General features: G+C 33.0%; 1 protein-coding gene across 3 annotated transcripts in view; it reads right to left on the bottom strand.

Moving 5' to 3' along the window:
- CCSER1 (coiled-coil serine rich protein 1) overlaps nucleotides 1–26,352 on the bottom strand; it is a 1,309,738-nt gene that overhangs the window by 301,109 nt on the left and 982,277 nt on the right. The window contains exon 11 of one of the 3 annotated variants that reach the window (XM_058719576.1): nucleotides 910–955. The exons of the other annotated variants lie outside the window; for them this stretch is intronic. Coding sequence (XP_058575559.1) covers nucleotides 910–955 — 46 coding nt within the window. The remainder of the gene's footprint in view (nucleotides 1–909; nucleotides 956–26,352) is intronic. 3 annotated transcript variants of the gene reach the window in all.

Here is a 26,352-nt window from a genome sequence, read left to right on the forward strand (position 1 = left end):
GCTATTTATTGCTCCACATACTTAGAATCACGTGGTTTATTGCTGCAGCAGTCTATAAAAGGTGGTAAACAGCCATGATTTTCTGATGTGTGGAAAAAGAGGAAAGACATGAATGGAAATGGGCAATGAAAATAGCTCTTTCTCAAAGTCTGATGGCACTTTGGAGATTCTACATATTAAATTTACATATACATCTCTCACTGAAAAAAGTTCATGTTAAAGCAGACAAGCTGTCACAGAAATCTCCTGAGCTGAAGTGCAAATATCTGACTCTCTGCCAAGGTGCATATATTTATAATACAGCTGAGCAAGGTTGTAAAATCCGGGATTTCTATCTAAAAATTTATAGACTATTTTCAATTTTTCTAAATATGATGACTTGGAAATAAACTAAAGTGGTTAGAAAGTCAAGTTTTCTTTAAATTCACTAGAAACAGGATTTATTTCAATGGATTGCCATTTCAAGGAAAGAGGTCTCATTAGCTGTGTGGCAAAAACACAGCTGTGTATGATATAAGAGCTCTGGGAACAAGTATGTAAAAAGAAGTTAGGATTTAAGAAACCTTACTGATTCATTTGACACAGAAAGTACTATCACTGTTGCTATCACGGTTGCACTGAAAATAAACTTAAGAGCCTCTTCTCTATTTGCCGCAGACTTTGAGTCATTACTGAAGCTTCAACACACTTGGCCACATCGCAATGCAGTTTTCTTAAATGGGCTGGATAATGACAAACAGATAAGGAAGAGGCAAAGGGAACCAACCGTTTGCTACGAACACATTGTAGGTAATATACAACATTGGGGATTGCATATTGACCGTAGGGCACTTGGTCTCAGCATGCCATGCTACAGCACAGGAACACATAGCCATGGTTACAACACAGAGCTGAATTTAAGAGACTCACATAATTGCCTGCGAGAAGGTACAGGAGCACTTCCATAAGCTGTGCCCTGTAAATAAAACACATTTTTTTTTGGAGCAACTAATCATCGGTAACAATAGAAAATGGTGGAGGAATGAATAAAGAATATGAAAAGAAATACAAAATAAAGATGATTTAAAATATTTTTATTCAATAGGCTTTTGAGTTACTGTATTTGGAGGTATATATATTAAGATAATACCTGGAGGAAATTAAGAAAAATATATGTAATGCACCAAAATAAGAAGATAAAATAAAAATTACAGCAAAAGATGGGAACATTTAAATTTGACAGAGAGTTTTGTGAAAAGTAGAACACACATGATATTTATGAAGTGGCCTCCTTAAAAAGTAGGTTCCCTTGCACCAATTCCTTAGCTGATGCAAACATTTTCTCAAAGTCTTAAACTAAGCAGTGTACTAGTATTTGCTCTTTTCTTTTTCTACCTCAAATACCGTACAAAATAAAACTAATGACCTCAATAAAATGGCCCTCATCTGTGTATCAGTAAAAGTTAATCACTGAAAAACAGCATAATCAAATGGAAAGAGAAAGTTATTAAATAAAGATATTAATGGTGTATGATGGACACCTACGTTAGGACAACCACATGCTGAATACTTGCTATATTCTTCCAGTTGACAACGCTCTGCACAAACACAGATTGTAATTCAAATTAATTATTTTTATTTCTGACACTGATCTCTGTCACAAAATTACATTATAGTATACTCAAGGAGAAGTTTTTAAGTATTAGGTAAATATAGACCTCTGTGAAAGTCAATTGTTCATTCTAAATATAATAACTTAGAAAAGACTAGAACACTTGAAAAAGGTAAATTAATATTTATTGAACATTTATTCTCTGAAGCTCCCATGCTTAGCATGTGAAAAGCATTATCTCATTTGGTTTCCACAATAGTCCCTGATATAGTTACAATTTTTTAGTTTTGTTTAGTATTCCAGTTTTTGCTAATAACAAAACCCTCTTTAGAATGATTAAATAACTTTAGATTCAGTTTAGAATCAGTTTAAAGAGCTATTCACTTTTTAAAGGCTAGTTAAATAATTAAAATGAGAGATCCACAAAATAATCCCTGTTGTTGGCTTTAATGAATTTTCCTTCTAATTAGCATAGTAAACACTAGTATTATGGGCTTGGTTCCTATAAAGGTATACTTATGAGGAAATTTATCTTATAAGTTATTTCTTTACCCATTGCTCCCACACATGGATAGCCTCCCCCAATTATCAATAACCCCTCCCCCCAACCCAGAGTGGTACGTTTATTACAGTTGATGAACCTACACTGACATATTACTATCACCTAAAATCCATAGTTTACCTAAGGATTTGCTCTATTTGTTTCATTGAATTCAGTGGGTTTCGACAAACGCATGACATGTATCTACCATTATAGTATTATACAGAGTAGTTTCACTGTCCTAAAAATCCTCCACCTATTCCCACCCCCCAACCTTCACCCTTAACAACCACTGGTTTTTATACTCATAATTTTGCCTTTCCAAGAATATTAAATAGTTAGAGGCATTCAGTATACAGCATTTTCAGATTGGCTTCTTTCATTCGGTAATATGCATTTAAGGTTTCTTTATGTCTTTTCAAGGCTTGATGGTTCATTTCCTTTTAGTACTGAAAAATATTCCATTGTCTGGATGTATCACAGTTTATTTATCCATTCACTTGTTAAAGATCATCTTGGTTACTTCTCAGTTTGGGAAATTATGAATAAAACTATTACAAACGTCTGTGTGCAGATTTATGTATGGACACAAGTTTGCAACTCAGTTGGGTTAATATCAACGAGGGCCATTACTGAATTGTATAGTAAGCGCATACTTAATTTTGTAAGAAACTTCCAAACTGCCTTCCAAAGTGGATGGGCCTCTATAGCATCTTTTATAAGTAAACATGCCATCAAATGTCAGCATAAAGAATAAATATTGCCAAAATGATAAATCTAAGATAGTTTATTTCCAAAGTCTTCATTTTGTTGGACCTTGACTTTATAAACTAACATATATGTATCAGTTAAGAAAACAGGAGAGTAAATATTACTATTTTTTAAAGTAATATTTTGGTTGGAATAATGAATCATCAGAAAGCACCATTAGAAAACTATGCATTGTTAAAAACTTATTGGGCTTAAGATTGCTTAGGATATATAATGTAGAACCAGGAAGAGAAATATTTAGGGAAACATGATGACTTAAGCCTAGATTCTCCAGTTCATACACATAATTTTCTTTCTAACTCATTTTCTCTCTAAAGGATTGATTTAAAATTCCATCCCTAATTTGAGACTATAAATTAAAGCAATAATTAACAATAATTAAAGGCAATAAAATGTCAAAATTGAAGTATTGAACTTATTCATCAAATGCTTGGTAAAGAACAAGCCAGCATTCACATTAAATGCAGGAGCTTATTAAATTCAGCAGAGAAATACTTCTCTTCTGTATTTTTTTTTTTTTTTACTATACAGACAGGGTAGTTCATGGATATCATTACACTTCTTTAATATTTTTACAGTATTTATAGCACATCATGTGCTTATTTTATATGTATTGCTGTATTAGAAGTGACAAAATTCACTGAAGCACATTATCTCTATATGATAAGATATTTTTTCTGCATTTCCAGTAGAGGCTATTCTCTGGATTATGTGAGTATGCTGGTTCTCATTATAAACCATCTTAGTTATAAATAAGAACTGAAATAAGCACAAGATTCTGCAACAAGGAAAAAAATATGAAAACTAGAATCCCATGAAAAAAAGGCAATAAATAAATACCTTAAAGAGCACCAAAAAAAAAAAAAAAAAAAAAAGAAAGATAAACTTCCTTAATATCTTCCTACTCCTCTGGAAGCATTTAAGAAAAAACAGATTGTAGGTGTACTCCAGAACCCAGAGATAGAAAAGAGGAATGTACATTCTGTTTGGGGTAAGAGCTAACACCATTCTTACTTGTGAAAAATGTTAAAGTAATGTCTCAGTTACAATTGAATAAGAATTTAGAACTTATTCACTAGCCCCAGGCACACACACCAAAAAGCAAAACAGTGACAGACATAGAATGGAAATATAAATATAAAAAATTCTTAAATAACCCTTTATCCAAAAGTGTTGGGCCAAGTGTTTTTCAGAATCCAGTATTATTTAGAATTTGCAAAGTAACACCTCTAGCTAACTCTAGGGCTAGAGTAATCAAAGACATTAATATTTCTGCAGCAAAAATATGATAATCCCACTGTGATTTAAAGAAATTATAAGTAGCTTCTTGTTAATTTAGATCAGGTCAGGTTTGGTTACCAAATAAGTCATAGAAAATCTTTGGGTTTTCAAGGAACTTTATTTGCTTGTTCTTGTTTTTTTTTGTTTTGTTTTTTGTTTTTTTTTGTTTTGGCTCTCAGAATTGCAGATAAGAGATTAAAGAGCTATACAATTATTAAAGATAATGTAATTAGAAACCAAGTAAGTGGGGCGCCTGGGTGGCGCAGTCGGTTAAGCGTCCGACTTCAGCCAGGTCACGATCTCGCGGTCCGTGAGTTCGAGCCCCGCGTCAGGCTCTGGGCTGATGGCTCGGAGCCTGGAGCCTGTTTCCGATTCTGTGTCTCCCTCTCTCTCTGCCCCTCCCCCGTTCATGCTCTGTCTCTCTCTGTCCCAAAAATAAATAAAAAAATGTTGAAAAAAAAAAATTAAAAAAAAAAAAAAAAAAAGAAACCAAGTAAGTGAAATTTTTAGAAAATTAGAATTTCCATTGCCTTTTCTTAGGTCCTCATAAAATTAAAGTTCTATTGATAAAGAAATGGTTTAAGAAACAATTAGTTATTCAAGAAAGTAGATTTAATATTTAGCATTTGAAGAAGAATGTTCAACTTCTAGAATAATTACAAATAAAAGAAAATTTGACCTTTGTCCCATTACAGTATGTATAAATGGAAATAATAGGATTTAATTGATATAACCATTCTAAATGCTGAAATAATATGATTTTAAATGATGACAAGATATGTCTGATAAATATCAATATTTTTACATTCCTTCTATTTAAGCTAAATTAATTAGCTAATTAATTAATTTCTATTTTATTAATTTCTATTTAAACTTATAAGGGTAAACCTTTAAGTTTATATATACCACTCAGAACTGTCCTCAAGGACTAATTAACAGAGATGGGCCAATAATTCATGAAATATGTAGGTTATAAAATACTTGGCAATTCCTTGAAATTGGAAACTATTCAGGTGTATGAATTTTAGACACCTAAATTATATAAGAAACAACCTTATTAGTTTTGGGCTTACTTAGATTCTTGCTTTGATATTTAAACCTTTATTAAAACACCCAAATTGAACATATTAAAGTATTATCTATTTTAAAATCTTCCTTGGATCATTGAGCTGCCCGAGGCATGCCCTTGATCTACCACACTGGATGACTCAAGTGATAGAGTTACTTTCTCATTAATCAAACCAGGCAGTGCACAGAACGTGCAAGATGAAAGTGCCTTTAAATAGATTGCACTTTTTGTACCCAGTTTGTTATCTTTACATGACCAAAAATAGTGATAATCAGGCTTAATATCTACTATTAGCATTTCAGACCTCATTTCAAGAATAATTCTGCCATGTTTTTAATTTGAAGGTAGTGCAGTAAAATTGAGACAAACAAGTAAGATTTGGGGTTAGATATTTAGCTTCCAGAAAGGGAAGAAAGAAAAGTGGGTTTTTTTATGAATAAAAGAAAAAAATTACAGCGATTTGTGAGATACTTTCCTTTATTTTCTCAACAACCTGGTAGAAACTCAGAAATGAACATCTGTATGGTAATAACGAATCACATTCTTACAGCCTCCAAATAATGCAACCGGATCTAAACATTTCTATTTCTATTCAGGAAATAATCACAGTGAAAACTCTTTGAGAAAATTAAATTTATGCCCTTCTTTTTTACCTACCTCTAACAGTATTTACCATAGTACCCACGTGTAATAAATTCACCATACATATTTAACAAACATTTGCAATATAAACTTTGCTATCATTAATTTTAAAACATGACTAGTTTGATGAGATCTAATTGAGGTATATGAAAACATATAAGTTTTCTTACATAAACTTTGCTTTAAATTATTTTTTTTTCTTTTCTTAAATTGACCCTCTTGAAAGTAATTTATCTGCAATTTTCAATAATATATCTCCTGCTAGTACTTCAGTAAGAAACATAAGAGGTAAGTATGAACTTTCAAAGTACACTGAGAATATGAAATATAGTATCACCCATAAGGAAAACACAAATTCCTCTGCATGCTTTATATCATTTTAACTTACAATAGTAATCACCAACTTACTGTATTTCCTAGGGATTTCCCAAGGCACAGCCAAAGGCAATCAGTTCCTCCCAGCTAGTCATAAATGTCCTATGTTTCTTTCATTGCTTAAATATTGCCCTAAGCCCTTTCCTTTTATTATATGCCTTTGAAATGGAGTGAACCATGTCCCAAAAGACCCTTACCAAGAAGAAAGTTGACATTTGCAACAATAAGAAGCAGCATGCACTGTGTGTGAATATGAGGGCCTAAAAGACTTGACATAACGTCCCTCTAATTATTTTAGTCTTCTTCTCTGGCAGTGTGCTCATTTATTATCAATAGAAATTAAAACCTTTTAAATGTCAGTACTCTTCACGCTACAGATGTGGGGAAATAAGTTAATACTGAGGACAGGCTATTTATAAAATTGTTTTTGTAGAGATAGAGATAAACATTCTCTTTAAACTTATTTTTTTTGTTATTTGACAGAGAGGTACTCACTATGATAAACTACATACTTTTTACAGAAAAAAGAGAAAAAGAGGACTAAAATACATAATGAAAAGCAAAGACATAAAAGATTAATTTAATCATTTGAAAGCATACACTTGACATATACAAATACTTATTAAAAACCTTTGGTGCAGGGCATCTGGGTGGCTTAGTTGGTTAACCTCTGATTATTGGTTTCCGCTGAGGTCATAATCTCATGGTCCTGAGATGAGCTGAGCTCCGCATGGCCCTGCGTTAACAGCATGGAGCCTGCTTCAGATTCTCTCTCTCCCTCTCCCTGCCTCTCTCCCATTCATGCACTCTCTGTCTCTGTCTCTGTCTCTGTCTCTCTCTCTCAAAATAAATAAATAGACATTAAAAGGAAAAAAAAACCACCCTTTAATGCTTCCCCAATGGTGGCAGAATTCAGAAACCTGTACTTAACCCTCAGGTTTGCTACAAGCTTATAACTTTTAAATCTATCACTTTCCCAAATAACACTCAGACTGGCCTTAAAAAAAAAAAAAGAAAAGAAAAGAAAAAAGAAAAAAAAACAGAAAATGGAAAAATAAGTAGGTTGTGGGACACAGGGAAGAGGAGATAATTCTGTAAAGTTTATGTCTTGATTGGCAAATCCGAACTATATCCAAGTGTGTATATTGAAGGTAGAGTAATATTCCAGTTATCTGGAATCAGACATGCAAAATATTCAGAAGCATGAGAGAAATGTGGACCTGAAAGTACAATGGTCTCTAAGTAGTAAGGACGATATTGTATCATAGCCTATTCCACAGGCTATGATTCCACAGCCTATTCCAATAGGCTGAGGAACATAATCTTCTTCAGGGTACAACATATAATAAAAGACAATAAATCAATGCCCTTTCATTTGCAAAATAAGGACCAGTTGATCAGCTACCAGAGAAAATCTCTGAATCCAAGAATTCTACAAAAATGTATCTCCACACTAAACATTTTATTTTAACCTAAAACACACGGAAGTTCATTCATTTAACCATGTTTTGACATAGGACCAAGGTCTTTCCCTTGAGTGAGCGGGTCTTCTGCATGTTTCTCCTTCTTTCTTGCCTGATCACACAGTAGTGCATCCTCCGCAAATGACACTTTAATTTAAAGTGGCTTTAGAGCTTAAAGTTCTTTGCAAAGCAATATTAATGTTGATTTTTTTTCTATGGATTTACTCATTTCTTCCAAAATATTCAGGGTTTTCAAAACATTCTGAAACATTCAGCTTAGTTTTGTTCATTCTTTTCAAATGCCTATTGCTCTGTTTCCCTAATAACCAACTCATTCACCTAATAACAATAATATTTAAGATAATAATAATGAAATTAAACAGGTTTAGGGGCAAAGAAGTCAAGGAAAAGTAGCAAGCCAGACAATGTGAAAAATGCCTATCACCATCAGCATCAAGGCTTTCCAGAGGGAATGGGCATTTGAATTAATTCAATGTGTAGGTTGTGGTGTCCTCTTTTTTTTTTTTTTTTTTTTAATTTTTTTTTTTTTTCTCAACGTTTATTTTTTATTTTTTGGGACAGAGAGAGACAGAGAGAGCATGAACGGGGGAGGGACAGAGAGAGAGGGAGACACAGAATCGGAAACAGGCTCCAGGCTCTGAGCCATCAGCCCAGAGCCTGACGCGGGGCTCGAACTCACGGACCGTGAGATCGTGACCTGGCTGAAGTCGGACGCTTAACCGACTGCGCCACCCAGGCGCCCCGGTTGTGGTGTCCTCTTATGATCCGAGTGATCAAATGAATGTTGAATTATGTTCATTGGCTATTTTTAAAGATTGGTAGAAAGTTTGACAGAAACATGTGCTATAAAAATTAATTTTTTGACATACATAAAATAATCTTCATGTATCTAGAAAAATTTCCCTAATTCCCTGTACTTCAGATCCTTCTGTTGGTATATTAATGTGTTTTTTTCCATGTTTTTATTTATTTTTGAGAGAGAGAGAGACAGAGCGTGAGTGGGGAGGGAGGGGCAGCAGAGAGAGAGAGGGATACACAGAATCCGAAGCAGGCTCCAGGCTCTGAGCTGTCAGCACAGAGCCCATCGCGGGGCTCAAACCCAACAACCATGAGATCATGACCTGAGTTGAAGTTGGACACTTAATCCACTGAAACACCCAGGAGCCCCAGTGGGTTTTTGTATATAGCAATATACAATAGTTAATGATCATGTAAGTCATAGTTTATTCAATAGTCTAATTTTCAATTTATTTTCATAGTCAATAAAATAGTCACCAGATTATAATTTACTTTTACTGAAAAAGGTCTAAATTAATCCAAATTCCAAAGATAATTTAAAAACCAAAATTGGATTTTAGTATTTGACAGGTCAGGTTAGCCTCTCATTTTTCTCATGAGTGAAAAGCTGGAAGTCAGTGGCTGTTGAAAATTCTACTTAGATCTCTAAGGAAATGTTAATAAGTTACAGTTGATATTTCTTATGGTTTAGTAAGATTGAAATCAAGAAATATCAGTTCACACACTTAAAGTTAACTTTAAGTCTTTTTAGCCAAGCAACAGAAAGATTAAATGTAGATAAAGAATATTAGAATTACACTTATTAGCCATATATGCATTCAGATAAGTGTTATATTCCTTTTGTAATATTTTAGTATAATGTGTTTTGAATTGAGAATTCACCCCCCCCATTCATGAGAAGTTACTCTCAGCAGTCATTTCTATGAACAGTGATTAAACTAGTTAAAATTGTTTTCAGTATTCTCCAAATCTAACAATAGTAATATAAAATTTTAAAAGTCTACTATGTTTTATAAAATATAGATCTCACAATTGCAGTGTTGGAGTGTTTCATGGAGAAAATATTGAGGATTATGCTTTTTAAAACAAAAAATAAAGGAAACTTTAATCATGAGAGAACAGTTGGATAATTCTTTCCAGAAAATGTTCCATTTATTAAAGGATAAGCTAGTTTAGAATGATTTTAGATAAATAGTAAGACAAAGCCACTTATTATTGAGAAATGTTTCTATACCTTTAAAATACTAGAAACTAGAAAGATTACAAACTACACAATGCTAACTATAATACAATTTATTTATTGTGCAAGTAACTTTTTCTGTTATGTTATTAAAATGATAAAACTGTAGGCAACATTTAAACTCTCAAAAAAAAAATACCCACAAAGAGAGGAGAGCTTTTTCCTTATAGTTCTTTGTTAATAAAAAATAATTTGTGCTCTCCTGAGGAAGACATTATAAAATGCAATATAAATGTGCTTTAGGAAAATTACCAGACACTCTCTTGCTCACCCATCATTAGTTTTTCATCCTGGTGGTTTGTTAAAAGTCAGCAGGAAGCATAATTATGGTTTTGGTATATGGTAGTATAATTATTTCCCTGTTTCCTTCATTTGTCCACACTTTTAAAGGTAAAAATATAGTCTATACTGGAATAACCATCTTCTTGTGAAATGGATCAAGTTGGAAGGGATCTCCAGTAGTCCTTACATTCTGACAAATAGTACAGACTTTTAAAAAAATCTATCATTATGTCCCTATTTTATATATATTAAGGTAGAGAAAAAAAAGTAGCTTTTATTTTTAGAAACTCCTAGAATGGAATCAGAAGGATTTTTCCAGTATTTATTTATTTTAAAAGGTGTTCTAATTTTAATGATCATTATCATTGTTTTTCTATCAAACTTTGATTTTCAGACTATTCCAAGTTTTCTATTTCTTCCTATAGATACTAGTTTTTGAATCTTCTAATGTCTAATATTTAGCACCATTTTGACATATATCTAATGACATCTTGGCTTACAAAGTAGAAAAGTAGAATCAAAGTTAGATAGCTAAGGGACTCTGTCATATATGTGCACTAGGATATCAACTATAACAATGTGGGTCAGTTATTTTACAGAACTTAGCATCCTCTGAAATAGTTTGCAGTCTAGGTACTAATTTTGTAATATAATTTTCAGGTGATATATATTTAGGAAAATCAATACTTTTAGATCTTAGACAAAATGAATAAACTTGAATTTTAAAATTTGGCAATAGACAATAAAAATTTAAGTGCAGAGTATCATAATTAAAATTAACCTCTTCTGAAGTATTCCAACTAGAGAATGCAAATACTTTATTCCCATACTAGTTATATTTCCAGAAAAATAAGCATTCTAAAATAGTCAGTGTTAGAATGCTCACTCAAATCATTGAGGCAAATCTCTGAACTTTAGGTATAGCTACTTGGATTGCCTTTTGTCTAGAGTATGCTTGAGCAAGCAGGAAATTTAATTCTATCTCTCTCCACCTGTCTCACAGACAAATACACACACACACACACACACACACACACACACACACACACACATAGATACAGATACAGATGATAGATGATATACAGATATAGATGATACAGATACATATATAGATATAGATATATGTGTCATACATGTATTTTATTGTATATTTCAGGATAGTTTCACATATGCCACTTCATTTGTTTCTATAAAAAATCTTCATGAGCTTGGTAACATTATTCCCATTTAACAGATGATGATGCTAAGGCCCAGAGTGCTTAAATGACCTGGAAAAGGTGTAAGTGTTAATAGTTGCTAGAAAAAAAAATAGTTGCTAGAGAGGATGAGTTTGAAGGTCAAGGGATTCAGTCTGTACTAAGATCAGCTAAACAGAGAAATTAAGTAGTTCCATATGTTTTTTCAGGCAATGAGAGTCTCAAGTTTGAATCACGGGGATTGAAATTTAAGATCATACTGTTACATAATGGTGAGTTAGATTAGAAATGTTTTGAAAGTTTTTCTTATAGTATTGTCCTAATAGGCACATTAAGAATACCATAAAAATGGCTAGAAAGTCATAAAAGATAAGGAAAGAGCTTTCTAATTTAAAATTTTTAAAATATAATTGGAATTTAGGTCGTTTGGAGAGAATGAAATACAAATCTAGTTTTAATACACTAATTATAATTATGAATCTGTACTTACAACAAAGACAGTTATACAGTTATAATCTCTTTCTATACTATACATATACTTTCTATATATACATATACTTTCTATATATCTATATATATACATATATACATATACTTTCTATATATACATATATAGTATACATATATAAAAAAGTATACATATACTTTCTATATATCTATATATCTATACATATACTTTCTATATATCTCAACTATACCAAATTAATTAATTCATTCTTCAGCATATATTCATTGAGTATCTACAATGTGCAGGTACTATTCTATATGTCAGTAAAGTGTTCGAGTAAATAAAAGCAAATTATGCCACTCTACCTTCAATGACTACCAAGTGCCAGAAATTTTCATGTCTAATACAAAACATTATTTTAATAGTAATAGTTTACACAAGTTCAGACCTTATTTTGTAATAAGCATATTAAGAACATTAATTATTCAAAACTCATAGCAACCTTATTTATTATGTGGCATTTTTATTCCCATGTTCCAAAATGAAACTGAGACCCAGATATTACATAATTTTCCCAAGTTTTCAGAGTCAGCAAACTCTAAGCTAAGATTTGAGCCCAAGTTCTTACCCCACTGTACCATATTTACCGTTTTTGACCACTTAGAAGTACTTTTTATACATCATTTATTTTAATCCTCTGTGATGTTCATAATCTTCACAATAATCCTCCAAGGCAAATATAATCTTCATTTTACAAATCATAAAATTGGAGTTTGTAGAAGAGATAAAATGACATACTTAAAAGTCATGCATGTCTGCCCTCCTCTCAAGTCTACCAAGCAGAGCCATCTTTAAGCATTTCAACATTACATTATTCGGGACTGGCTAAGCATATCTTTGGAACACCAGCAAAATAAAGGTACAAATAAATGAGCATATGCATGTAACAAATTGTACACTTGCTGTTTAATAATTTAAAAAATCAACATAGCCACCAGAGGAGAAAAAAAAAAAAACTAGAACTTAATCGGGTTCCTTTGTTCTTACTTGTCTGAGTTAGTGTTATTTTCATTTGAATTATTTATGTGGGGAGTGAAGTGGGCCGTGATAAGACACTACAATTTTCGGTGCTTAGAGCTTCTGATAGTTTTACTCCTACTCTATATAACTCATTTTATATTCATAAAAGTTACATGAGGTAGCATTATTTGTGGCAAAAGGGAAGTTGAGAAAATTCAATAACTTGTTCAAGTTTACGAGACTAATTAGTAGCAGATATGGAATGTAAGCTAAAGGTATTCTGACTCCAGAATCCAAGTTCTTTCCAAGATGTCATACTGATAACTAGTTTATCCTAGAGATAAATGAGAAGATTTGAAATCATTCCATAAGACAGCAGTTAAAAGAAAGAAAAAGGTTATCCTGTATAAAAGAAAATTCAGGGGACTATTAACAGATAAAAAGTTGTATTATCCCAGTGAGGCAGGACTAGCACCCAAGGATAAAAGAGTGAGTGACAGATTTTGAATTAAGCTAAGAATTTTGTTGACAGTCAAAGCTGTCAACAGAAATGTTTGGATAGAGACTAGATAACTATGTTGATGTGATGTAAAGACTGCGTAAACACTAACGGTAAGGAGCAAGGTATCTAAAACACCAGATCTCCAGCCTCTCTATATTTTGAATCATCTGGAAAATTAAAAAAATAATATGTATGCTTGAGTACCATCTCCAGTGATTGTGATTTAACTGATAATGAGGTGTGGACACAGGAATGGGGAATTTTTAAACCTTCCCAGGTAATTGATTCTAACATTTAGTAAAATTGACAATGCCATAAAATGACTTAAATCATGAACCATGAAATGGGATCATGAACAAAAATAACAGTTTTGAACATTGGTTTTTAACAAGGGACCCATTTCCATAGTATAATAGTTTAGAGCACATGTTTGGAATCAAAAAGTGGAGTCTTATCTCCGCAAACTCATCACTCCAAGACTTAGTTGCTTCCTCTCACACAGTGAGATATTAGCAGTTATCCCCTTATGGAAAGGTTGAGAGGATTAATGTAAGATCTATCACAAAATCTACACAATTAGTAGTTACTACTTGTACGATTAATTCCAGTGAGGTAGGAAGAACTATATTTTTTTTTCTCCCAAGCTCATGTGTGAAGGTTTATGTGTATACTGGGGTGGTGGTGATTAATAGCAAGAATAGTGTGTTAGGCTGTGAGATAATTATTGCCCTCTTTTTCTCCAAGGTTGTCTACTGCCTGTTTTTCACACTCTTCAAGCTTACTCAGTGTGCTGTTATTTTAAAGTGAAAGTGTAAGCTTGCTAAGGTGATTTAAATAGACCGTGTATAGGATCTGAGGTTGTAGGCACTCGACTATACATCCACAGCAACTCTAGAACTTAGTCCTTACTGTAAACTGAATTAACTTTGAAGTTTGTGCCCTTGTGAATTTGGCAAATTATATACATGAAAGTATAAACATATCTGAAAGCTCAACTATCCTTGTTCTTTGTTTTTAATCGTGCAACTGCTTCCTTTCCCAACTGCTTTTAAGTTGAACAAACCCTTTTGTAATGCCAAGGTCGTGATCATGTTTGTATGAGCTCATATTATTTCATGAATATCACAGCTTCTTTGAGGACTCCAAGGAAAATAAATGTCAGAAAACTCACATAAATGCTTTGAGAACAAATATGCATCCCATTTCATTCCAGTACAAAAGATTTAATTAAAACAAAATCATGAAACTAATGTTTCTGTTTTTAAACAAAGGAATATGCCAATGAAATCACCAAGTCCTTCCACAATGATGCTTTTGAGTATTGCTTTTATCTAGACTATTTTTAATCACACTGTTTTATTTTTTTCAATTACCCTCATAGTTTAATTTTTAAAATTTCCTTTACAAAGTTTTTTCTTTACTTTTCCAAACCTGTTTCTCATTTACAATGTACACCTGTTTTGTAGCAAATTTAATTTAGATTTCCCGTGCATCCTGTTTTGAGTATTTAAAACCATTTTGAGTAATAGCACTCAGGTTCTGTTTTATAGACAGTAAATACACTATTGTAATAAAGGAGACATGGATTCTTGCCCTGGCACTACCTTTCAATACACTGGTGATCCTAGACAACTTAACCTCTCGCTGTGTCATTTTCTCACCTATACACTGATTAAATGAACTGTGTTTGTAAAGCACTTAGGGTAATATCTGGTTTTACTAAGAACTATATAAATAAGCACCATGAAGTTGTTTATGCATATTAGCACAGGGCCTGACATATACTAAGTAGTCAAGGATAAAGTTGGAGGTCAATCACTTAGATGTACAACAAATTGTGTGATATGAAATAGTCTCCTTGAGCCTCAACAGCCTCACCTTAAACACAAGCATTATAATACCTATTTTGTGTCACAGGATTGCTATGACAATCAGTCAAACATTGCTATCTATGAAACTAGTGAGGGGTACATGGGTAGCTCAAGTCAGTTAAGCATCAGACTCTTGATTTCAGCTCAGGTCATGATCTCACTGTAGTTGGATCAAGCCCCATGTCAGGCTCCAGGCTGACAGCATGGAGCCTACTTGGGATTCTCTCTCTGCCTCTCTCTCTCTCTGTCCCTCCCATGCTCGTGTTCTTTCCCTCTCTATAATGTATTTTCATTTGCCAAGCAGAAGGGAGTTTGCTTAAACCAGGAAGCACAGCATTGGAAAAGAGTTGACATCCTCTCCCAAGGAGATGATGTCCTGTCTCAAGGTTAGAGCCAGGAAATTGCTGACAAAACAACTGTTTTAAATTATGATTTATGTCAGCTTACTGCACATAAAATATTAGCTATCTAAAAATTTAAAAAGGATTATCTTAAGCAGTCTTTAGTGCATTACAATTTTGCGTATGGTATTCCTTTGTCTTTCACATTGTGAAAAATTATATTTTTATTCAGCTGACTCCAAATGATCACAAATTTTGAATTACTAACATTTATTACAGTAAAATTAATTTAAAAAAACCTGGAATTTGTCCAGTGTAAAATAGGGTGAAAATACACATTTATGTAGTTTAAAACATAGTAGACATCATGTCTTACTTCCCACCGATAATCTTACCTATTTCTTTCCTCTTTTTCTTTTGGAAAACGATGCCTTACTAAAGCAAAACCATTAATTGTGAACAGCCATCAGTTAAATGCAGAAATATTAAAATAAATCTTTTCTTCCCAGAAATATTTCTCAGAGTGAAGTTATGGCTCAATAAGGAAGACATTTCCATCTTAAAGTTAGCACTAAATATTTTACTTGTGGTCTCTTGGCACATTTGCAGTCCATGTAGAAGAAATATTTGCATTTCCCACAGTGGGTACTTAATACTAAGGTGAACAATTCTATTCAGAACTTTCTCTCACTTTCTCAAAAATAAATAAGCATTAAATTTTTTTTTAAAGAATAAGATTCAAGTTGTGCAGGAATGTGTGTGTGTGTCTACATGTGTCTGTGCAGGCATGAGTGCATTCAAACTTATTGAATCCACATAATTCAAACAGAGTAGGCAAGCTGAACCATAAATATTAAAAAGCACTTTTCATGTCAGGTTCAGTTTGATGTTAAAAAAGCTTAGGATTAATACCTGCATGAGTTGTTTTGTTTTGTTTTGTTTTTTAATGAAACAAATATTTGGTTGTGTCTTCTGTTAATTCCACTGCACCACTGGACTATTTTGAGACATGTCAAATTAATTAGAATAAAATAAAAGCTAATAAGAGATTGTTTTCTCTAACATAATATTCCTAAGCATATACAATACTTCTTTTTTGTTGTATTTTTAAAATAAATGTTCATTTATTTATTTTGAGTGGGAGAGAGACCTTGTGTGAGCAGGGGAGCTGCAGAGAGAGAGGGAAAGAGAGAGAATCCCAAGCAGGATCCGCAAAGTCAGCACAGATCCCAATGTGGGGATTGAACTCACAAATCTGTGAGTGAGATCATGACCGGAGACATAATCAAGAGTTAGACACTCAACTGACTGTGCCACCCAGGTGCCCTTTTGTTGTATGTTTTTAGCAATGATGTCTTTCATTGCATTATCCATAGTAAATGGTGTTGTATTTGGAGCTGCAGTAATGTTTTTTTTCCTGCATAAGAACTTAGAGCCAAATAAGATTTCCCTCTTAGGCTGAAATATTGAAAGGTCTCCGTATAACGACAAAAAGTATTTCTAGGCTTTTAGGAGTACATCATGATTGACTGTACTAAGAATTTTGTGAGCAAGAAGGGACATTGTATAGCCAAGGAACATAGAATGGGGGTAGATATGAAATTCTCCCAGGGAAAAGATGTTTAGTTCTTTTTTTTTTTTTTAATTTTTTTTTTCAACGTTTTTTATTTATTTTTGGGACAGAGAGAGACAGAGCATGAACGGGGGAGGGGCAGAGAGAGAGGGAGACACAGAATCGGAAACAGGCTCCAGGCTCCGAGCCATCAGCCCAGAGCCTGACGCGGGGCTCAACTCACAGACCGCGAGATCATGACCTGGCTGAAGTCGGACGCTTAACCGACTGCGCCACCCAGGCGCCCCAAAGATGTTTAGTTCTAAGAATACTGCCTGAAAGGCTCATTCTTTAGCATAATGCCACTTAACATCAAAATCAAACGACTGATTCCTTCCTTAATTCACATGCTCACTAAGCCATTTTGATCATAATTTGGCTTCCTGTGTGCCACCCACATGGAGACAAGGTTGGATAATTTATCTGCTTCTCTAGTATAGTTAACATTCTTACTGCATGTGGATAAATTAGAATTCTGAATCTATGTATCAATCTCATGAGCTCATTTTTTTTGTGAGTCTGTTTTCTTTATGAGTGATGAATCTGAAACTACTAAAAAGAGTTTATCATTCTGCTGACTAATGTTTAGACACTTGAACTTTGGAAAACTCATTTTCTTTATTTTATTTTATTTTATTAAATTTTTTTAACGTTTATTTATTTTTGAGACAGAGAGAGACAGAGCATGAACAGGGGAGGGTCAGAGAGAGAGGGAGACACAGAATCTGCAACAGGCTCCAGGCTCTGAGCCATCAGCACAGAGCCCAACGCGGGGCTTGAACTCACGAACCGCGTGATCATGACCTGAGCCGAAGTTGGACACTTAACCGACTGAGCCACCCAGGCGCCCTGGAAAATTCATTTTCAACTGTGACATCCCCTCAATAATGATAATGTTAGCAGACACGTAGGTCTGTCATGTGAGTAAAGTCATGTGACATTACATTATTCTCATGTTGTAAGTTCTTTACATATGCAAACACATTTTATGGTCATAAAAGATCTCTGAGTTCAGTATTTTTATTATATTTCTTTTTGTTCCATGTGAAGAAACTGAGGCAGAAAAGTAAATGGTAGAACATTTCTGGTTCCAGACTGTGCCAGAGTACTTCTAGAGTACTTATTAATGTAAACATTAACATTCTAGAAGCCTTGTTCATATCAACATTGAAATTACTGCTTATTTTATATTTCTGCCTTGAAGTTTAAAAAAATTCCATAAAATTCAATAGGTAAGTATAAATTAAAATTTTATTCTTATTACTTACTAATGTATCTTGGTTTTAAAGATCTATGATATGCTACTTCCAATCAAATGTTCAAATTATTTGAAAATAGAAATACATTTAAAAATATTTTGGGAATGCTTGACCTACAACATTTTGAAGACAATACATTTTCTGGTATTTTTACAAGAGTTTTAAAAATATCCATCCACTCTTACATGCCTTTATGCAGGGTCATATAGGAAATTTGGACTTTATTAAACTCAAATCACACGTCTATTTATTAATCACTGCCATGACATGAGAATAGCTCTATGTTAACTTGTTTTCTTTGTATTTAAGATTAATGGACAAAATGAACACTTAAAAATATAAATCAGTAAATCTTTAATACTGCATAATCTTAAAATAATCATTATAAATATTTGCTTGTGATAAATTCATTTAGAGAAAACATACTGAAATTCCCAGAGTGTGCCTGCTACATGTCATACTCTATGAGAGGCACAGAATAAATTATGAAAATCTCCTCTTTTAACCTAGTATAAAAAACATTAACAAAAAATAACAAAATGGCAAAAATAACATTAATACAGCTAAGATATATGAAGTGCTATCAGAAGGTAATAAAAAAGGATACTATTTGCGACTGGACATTGATGTACTCAACACACATTTTCTGTGCTACTCTATGCCAGGTACAGTTTGGGAGGATTGGGATTTCAGCATTAAACAGAAAAAAGTTTTTGTGCCCATGGATCTATTGTAGATTCTAGTAAGAGGAGAAAGGCAATAAATACTATCAAATATATAATGTGTAAGGAAGTGATAAGTGTTCTTCTATTAAGTAGGATAGTGAGGAAAGAGAAGAGAACTCAATGAAACGAGAAAATGATCCCTATAGGATTATTTAGAGAAAAGCTTATCTAACTGAAGAATTAACAGCAGATTAAGAATGGCTAATTACCGTCCTTCTTATAAAGCAAAGTTTCATTTTTGTGTTTTTGTGAAATGTAATTTAAGCAAATCTTGAAGGATGAGTAGGATTTGAGCAAAGAATGGTAAGAAAAAGAAATGACAAGGGGATAGTTTGGCATGAACTAAGCCAGGATAGTGAAAAATAAGGGGAATGTTTAGGAATTGAGGTATTATTTGGCTGAAGAGCAAAGTATGCATAAAAAGCAAGGGAAGGTGAGGCTGAGAGGGAAAGTGAAATGAGCTGCAGGTATAAGGACCTGAAATTTAAGAGTGGCAGAAGGAAAATGTATACATATGTAAAATTCAGAAGATAGAATTGATAAAATTCTGTGATTGGTTTGATTTGGTAACAAAAAAAAGATGCAGTCAAAGATAATTGTGAAGTTGGACCTCGATGACTTGAAAATTATATTGTCATTAATAAGAAAGCAAATCAGAAAGAAGACCTAAATTGATAGCAACTACTGAGTTTGATAAATTACAATTGAAATTATGTCTATGTTTGAGTATTATGTTGTATGTGTGACCATATTATTCATTTATATAATATTCCATAATTTTAAGTAAATGAACAAATATGACTGAGATAAGATAAAAACAGAGAGGGAGGCAAAACATAAGAGGCTCTTAAATAAAGAGAACAAACTGAGAGTTGCTGGAGGGGAGGTGGGGGAGGGGTTAAGTGGGTGATGTGTATTAAGGGATCTTCTGGGATGAGAGAAAGTTAAGAGATAAGGGGATGTTAAGAAATGCATCACTGGGTTCTACTCCTGAAGCCAAGGCTACACTGTATGTTGTTAACTAATTGGAAAATTCTAAAAAATTACATTTCTCATGACTAAGAAACTTATGTATGAACAGGCTGGAAGTAAATAATAGAACTTAATCACTAATTTCAAATAGTACTAAACATTTATGTGAGAACCCACAAATGTATAGGCACAGGACATAATAAGTAGATTATGTAATGATATACTAAACATTGGGTAATATTTATCTTAAAATTACAAAATTCATAACAGAGTTCTTTTTCTCTTGAAGCATAATGTCCAACCTTGGATGAGACTTCCAAGATGGAATTTTGCCTTCATAATTTTAGCTACTTGACTTTGACAAACTCTCTTTACTTCAGTGTTCTCTCTCCTACTATGAAGATAATGGGTATGCCTACTTCATAGGTTTGTTGGGAAAATTTAAGGAGCAAATCTATCGATATTGTTCCATAGCTACTTTTCTATACATGTTACCATGGTTATTGCTATTGAGATATTATATATTTTTATTTGTTTTTTTCATATTATAAATGTAATTTTGGAGAAATCTGCAGATACTTCACTTGATAATTCTTTTTTTTTCCCCTCCCTTTAACCACAATGACCTAGAATTGCTGGAGATTTGGGAGGAAAAGTAACTAAGAATTTTAATATCATTCACCCAATATATTTTTGTATTGTCTTTTTTTTAACTTCTTCAAGCTCAATTGTATCACTTTAGAAGATATATTGAGGATTGAACAAGAAAAACAATATCATTTACATGTCTGGGATGTGAGCAATGTCTAGACTGCCATATCTGCCATATATGGGAAGTAACCTTTTGCAAAGCCAGACAACAGAACATCAAGAATTGCTTTTAAATTTACATGTATCCCTAAAACATACTTCTCAATTTTAAAGAATTCAATATATAATTCAAATATAATATCTGTAAAATTAAATTGGAAATATTAAGAAAATAATAAATACATTTTTATTTTTTTTCATGGTTTTGTTTAAACTCTGCTAAGCATATAGTAATAAACACATACACAGACACCTACACACACACATACATATTAGAAGTGCTCCAAACAGTCAAACATAGGGTGACATCTGTTGTAAACCACCTTTAAGAAATAGAAAATCCAGCCTACTAAAAAAAAAAAAAAAAAAAAAAAAAAAAAAAAAAAAAGAAAATCCAGCCTACTTAATAAAAGGAGGGAAGGGTTTCCATTTTTTTCTCAAGCCACCTGAAAAAATGGTGGAAGAAATTCCAGATTAATTCTCAATATGTGAAAGGCTTGGGCAACCATTTTATTTTGCTATCATGTGAAGCAAATTCATCTCCTGGGCCTTCAGAAGCAGAAATGGGACACTATTGAAAATGAGTAGTTTAGGGAAAATCATAGTCTGAGAGAAAATTATGTGTCATGTAGTCATAAAAATGAGTAAATCCCTGAAAAAAGTTTCACTTTTGAAAATCTTGCATTCTGAGAGAACTAGTCTGCATTCAAAACCATATAAATATTTTTTTTTTTCCAGAACACATACTATCTACCAAGAACTCTGCCAAGTCCTAAGAGTTCATATTAATAGGACATGTTTTCCAGCTTCAAGGAGCTGACAGTAGCTGCTAAGAAGCCATGAACCCAGCATACTGAGTATCTGATACCCAGGAGAAGCTCAATACATAATTTGCTTTACTTAATGAATGTTGATTATATGGAAACTACCAAGACAGCAGAAAAAATGTATAACCTTAGAACTCAGGAAAGACCTTCTGGCAAAAGATGAAAAGAAGAGACTTCCAGACTGAAGGAACAACTTAAGTAAAAGCCTGGAACAGAAAACCTAGAATATTCTGACCCATCTGCTCAGTATTATCACACTGTTAAATGTGAAATACAATTAAGTTGATACCTTTAGAGACAGAAAGTGAGACAATATTATAGGCCAAATGACCTAAAAAGCCAACCTTCAAGAAATGGTCACAGAAAGCGAGTCTTACATCTCGGGGGTTTTGCCAGCTTTTGTACTTTCAGGCTTTCTAAGATTAAAGTGGAATATATTTTCTTTTTTTAGCCACAAATTCTATAACCCCCCTCCGTGAGAAAAAGAGGAAAGGAAAAGACATTTTCTTTTCCTGGCTACGGTAATAGTACTGTCATAGTCTTCCAAAACATGTGACACCTAAATCATGGAAATGGCTTAAAATGTCAACCAACTCAAGTTTCGCAAATTTGGAAAAAATATAAAAGTACAACCATGAATTAAGATAAACATTTTGTTTTAGAATAGTTTTAGATTTATACAAAAGTTTTAAGGAGAGTTTCTACTTACTTTACATGTTTTAAACTATACTTAAATTCAATACAGCTTTTAAAATTCTACAGGGTTAAAAAAATAAAAAATAAAAAAATAAAATAATTCTACGGGATAATCATAAGGGCAAAGGAGAACACTGAAATCATAAGTGGCTCTAATACAAAAAGCATCTATCCTAGAGTATATATATCCTAGAGTCCAGCAATATATAAGGAAATATTTCCATGTTCATTAAACATTATGATTTTTAAAGAAATTTTTATCTTAGGATCGTTTTAGCTTTACAAAAGAGCCATGAAGATAGTACAGAGCTCCCATATACCCCACACCCTATTACTAACATCTTACTTTAGTATAGTTTATTTATAACAATTAATAAGCTAGTACTGATACATTATTATGAACTAAAGTCCATACTTTATTCTTCTTTACTTTCTACCTAATATCTTTTTGCTGTTGTTGTTCTGTGATCTCATCCAGGATACCACATTTCATAGAGTCATCGTGTCCGCTTAGTCTTCTCTTTGGCTGTGGCAGTTTCTCAGATATTCCTTGTTTTTTAATTACTTTGATAGTTTTGAGGAGTACTACTTAGGTATGCTGTGCATTGTATCTTAGTTGGGATTCAGGTAATGTTGTTTTCATGATTAGACTGATATTATGGTTTTTCTGGAGAAAAACCAGAAGTGACGTGCCAATCTCACATCACAACCAAGTTTCCACACTATAAAATATAACTTATCGCTGTGGATGCTGACCTGGATCTCCTGGCTGAAATACTGTTTTCCAGTTTCTCCACTGGAAAGTTAGTCTTTTCCAAACTGCACTCTTTGAAGTAAATATTACAGCCCACATTTAAACTTAAGGTGAGGGTATTATGTTCTACCTACTTCGAGGAGGATAGTTCCATAAAATATTTGGAATTCTTCTGCATGGAAATGTCACCCTAGTTGTTTGTTTATTTTTTTTATTTATGGATATTTATTGCTCCAGGACTGCCATGGCGAGTGCTTTCAGTTGGCTACTGTGCCCTTTTGACACACTTCCATTTATGTGTGTGACTGTCTTGTTGTTTTCTGAGCATGTCCTTTCTTCTGGTGCTACAATACAATTGTTCCAGGCTCCTCTTGTACAGTTCCTGCCTCAGTCCTAGAATCAGCTACTTCATTCAGGAATCCTGCTTCCTTTTACTGGAGAATGGTGTTAGAAACTAAGACCTGTGCTCTGGGGTTACTTGTGGAGTGTTGCCACTTCTAAGAGATCCTCTTCTTTGCTGACAAAACAAGTAAATACATGTGTATATAGTAACCTATCTAGCTAGCGATGAAATCAGTCCCCAACTCTAACCCATTATAATATGGATCATTCTAGAACCCCCTTTTCTTACCTTAACCTCCTATTCCACTAGTGAGAATCCTGGCTTTCATCATTAACCATCCATTTACTTAATTATCTAATGCAAGCATACATATATAGTGTTTTTCAGAATTGTTAACTTCCATATCTTTTTCAGCAATATTTATTATCAAGTTTTGGAACTTAGCCATTCTAACAGGTACACAGAAGTTTGCCATTTTGTTTAATTTGCATCCCCCTAATATCAAATGATGTTGACTGCCTTTTCGTATGCTTACTTGATATCAGTGTATCTTCTTTAACAAAGTGTCTTCAAATCTTGTGACCATTTTTCAGCTGGATTCTTTGTTCTCTTATTATTGAGTCTTAATTTTTGGTATACTTTGGATATAAATACTTTAGCAGGCAAATATTTTACAAATATTTTCTCCCAGTCTACAAGTTGCATTTTTATCTTAATAATACCTTTTGCAGAGAATTTATTTATTTATTTATTTATTTATTTATTTATTTATTTAGAGAGACAGAGAGTAGAATTGAGGAGAGGCAGAGAGAAGGAGAGAGAGAATACCAAGCAGGCTTTGCACTGACAGACGAGAGACTTGAACACATGAACCTGAGAGTATGACGTGAGCTGAAATCAAGAGTTGGAGGTATAACTGACTGAGCCATCCATGCTCCCCCTTTTGCAGAGAAGTTTTAAATTTTAATAAACAACATCATTGTTTTTCTTTCATGAATCATGCTTTTGATGTTGTATCTGCAACTCACCATCATACCGAAGGTCATCCAGGTTTTCCCATATGTTTACTACTATAAACTTTAAAGTTCTGCATGCTACATTGGAATATATGATCCATTTCAAATTAATTTTTGTGAAAAGTGTAAGGTCTATGTAGAACACTATACATTGAATTTAAAAGTAAACCCAGATGAAGATAATCATTGGAGAGAAGACCAACTTGAAGTTATTTTAGTATTTGTTCTTCAGCAATACTAAGAAGGAAATCTCTAAAACTTTAAATTACAATACAGGTACACCGAGTTCTCTATGAATGGGGCTTGTCTATCTCTCCAAATCAATTTCCTGGTATTCACTGACTTTCTCTCTACCACCCTTCAATCAGTCACATTGGACATCTTTCTAAATGTCAAGGGTTTCTCATCTCAGAATCTTGATACATTCCATTTCTTGTTTCAAACACATTTCTCTGCTTTTCAAATAACTGTTCTCATCTTACATTTTACCTCTGCCTAGAAATTTACTTTACTCACACACAATTTAGTCTAAAGTAGCTTCTCTCTATTAATATTTTATCAAATTGGTTATTTTCCATTGTATCACTTATTAAGATATATAATTGTGTGTATGCAATATACACAATATACACACTTCCTGTGTGTATATATGTAAACAAAAATCTATATATACACAGAGATTTCTTCTAGATTAAAATCTCCATGATGCATCAATAATTTATTTTTTATTAAAATATATCCACTGCCTAGCATAATATCTAACACATTTTAGAGCTCAGTAAACTTCTGTATAACATTTGAGCTAATTCCTACTCCATTTTAAAATGAAAGAGGAGCATAAATGTGCAAATAAAATTGAAAAAGCAAAATATGAAAACATATTATGGAGATTAAATTAAAACTAATAAGACAACATGTATAGTTAAGATACTAGCTATACCAAAAATATAGACAAGATATTTTATTAGTAAAGGTTTAAGAGTACTACCATTCTAAAACAAGTGCATTACATTAGCTATTAGCCAAGAGAGAATACATCTCAAATATTTTCTAATTCAGTGTAAGGGTCACATTGCTTTACTACAATCAAATTGATATGTTATCATGAAGATAATATTAACAAAAATTATTTTCTGCGTGTGTCCTGACTCTCTTTACAAACTGATTTTTTATGCTCATTAATTTATAGTCAGTCAAGTGTTTTAGCATAGAAAGCCATGGTTGCAAGACAGATAATAATATCACATAATGATAGATTAGAACATTCTAAAATAGGAACTACAATGAATTGCATATGTATTAATATTAGACTTCACTTATGACAAAGATTCCCCAAATTGAAAATCTGTGAAACGCTATTCCATCTGAATTTTTAACAATTTTTTTCTTGTTGGAAAGAATTTCTTTCTATGTGGAAATTTAGATGATGGCTATTCAGAAGTTAAGATCTTGTTATTTATTTATTAAAGTTTATTTATTTTGATGGGGGGGCTGGCAGACAGAGGGAGAGAGAGGATCCCAAGCAGGCTCTGCACTATCAGCACAGAGCCTGATGAGGGGCTCTATGTCCGGAACCCATGATATCATGACCCAGGCTGAAATCATGAGTCACACACTTAAAAAACTGAGCACCCTGGTACCCCAGTATTGTTTTTATTAATACTCATTTATAAACATACATTTTGAGAAGCAGTGATTTTTACTGGTACCTCTGAAGGTTTGCTGAGAGATGTCATTTTTAGTGTAGGTACTGCTTCTCAGAATTATTAATCAATGTGAGACTTATGAAATATTCCTTAAGTAATAAGAAAATGCTTTACAGGGTACCTTTGCAACTTATCAGAGGACGTAGAAGGCTTCTGACTTCACAGTATGACATATCTAAA

Source organism: Neofelis nebulosa, chromosome 3 (assembly GCF_028018385.1).
Source record: "Neofelis nebulosa isolate mNeoNeb1 chromosome 3, mNeoNeb1.pri, whole genome shotgun sequence".
Lineage (NCBI taxonomy): Eukaryota > Metazoa > Chordata > Mammalia > Carnivora > Felidae > Neofelis > Neofelis nebulosa.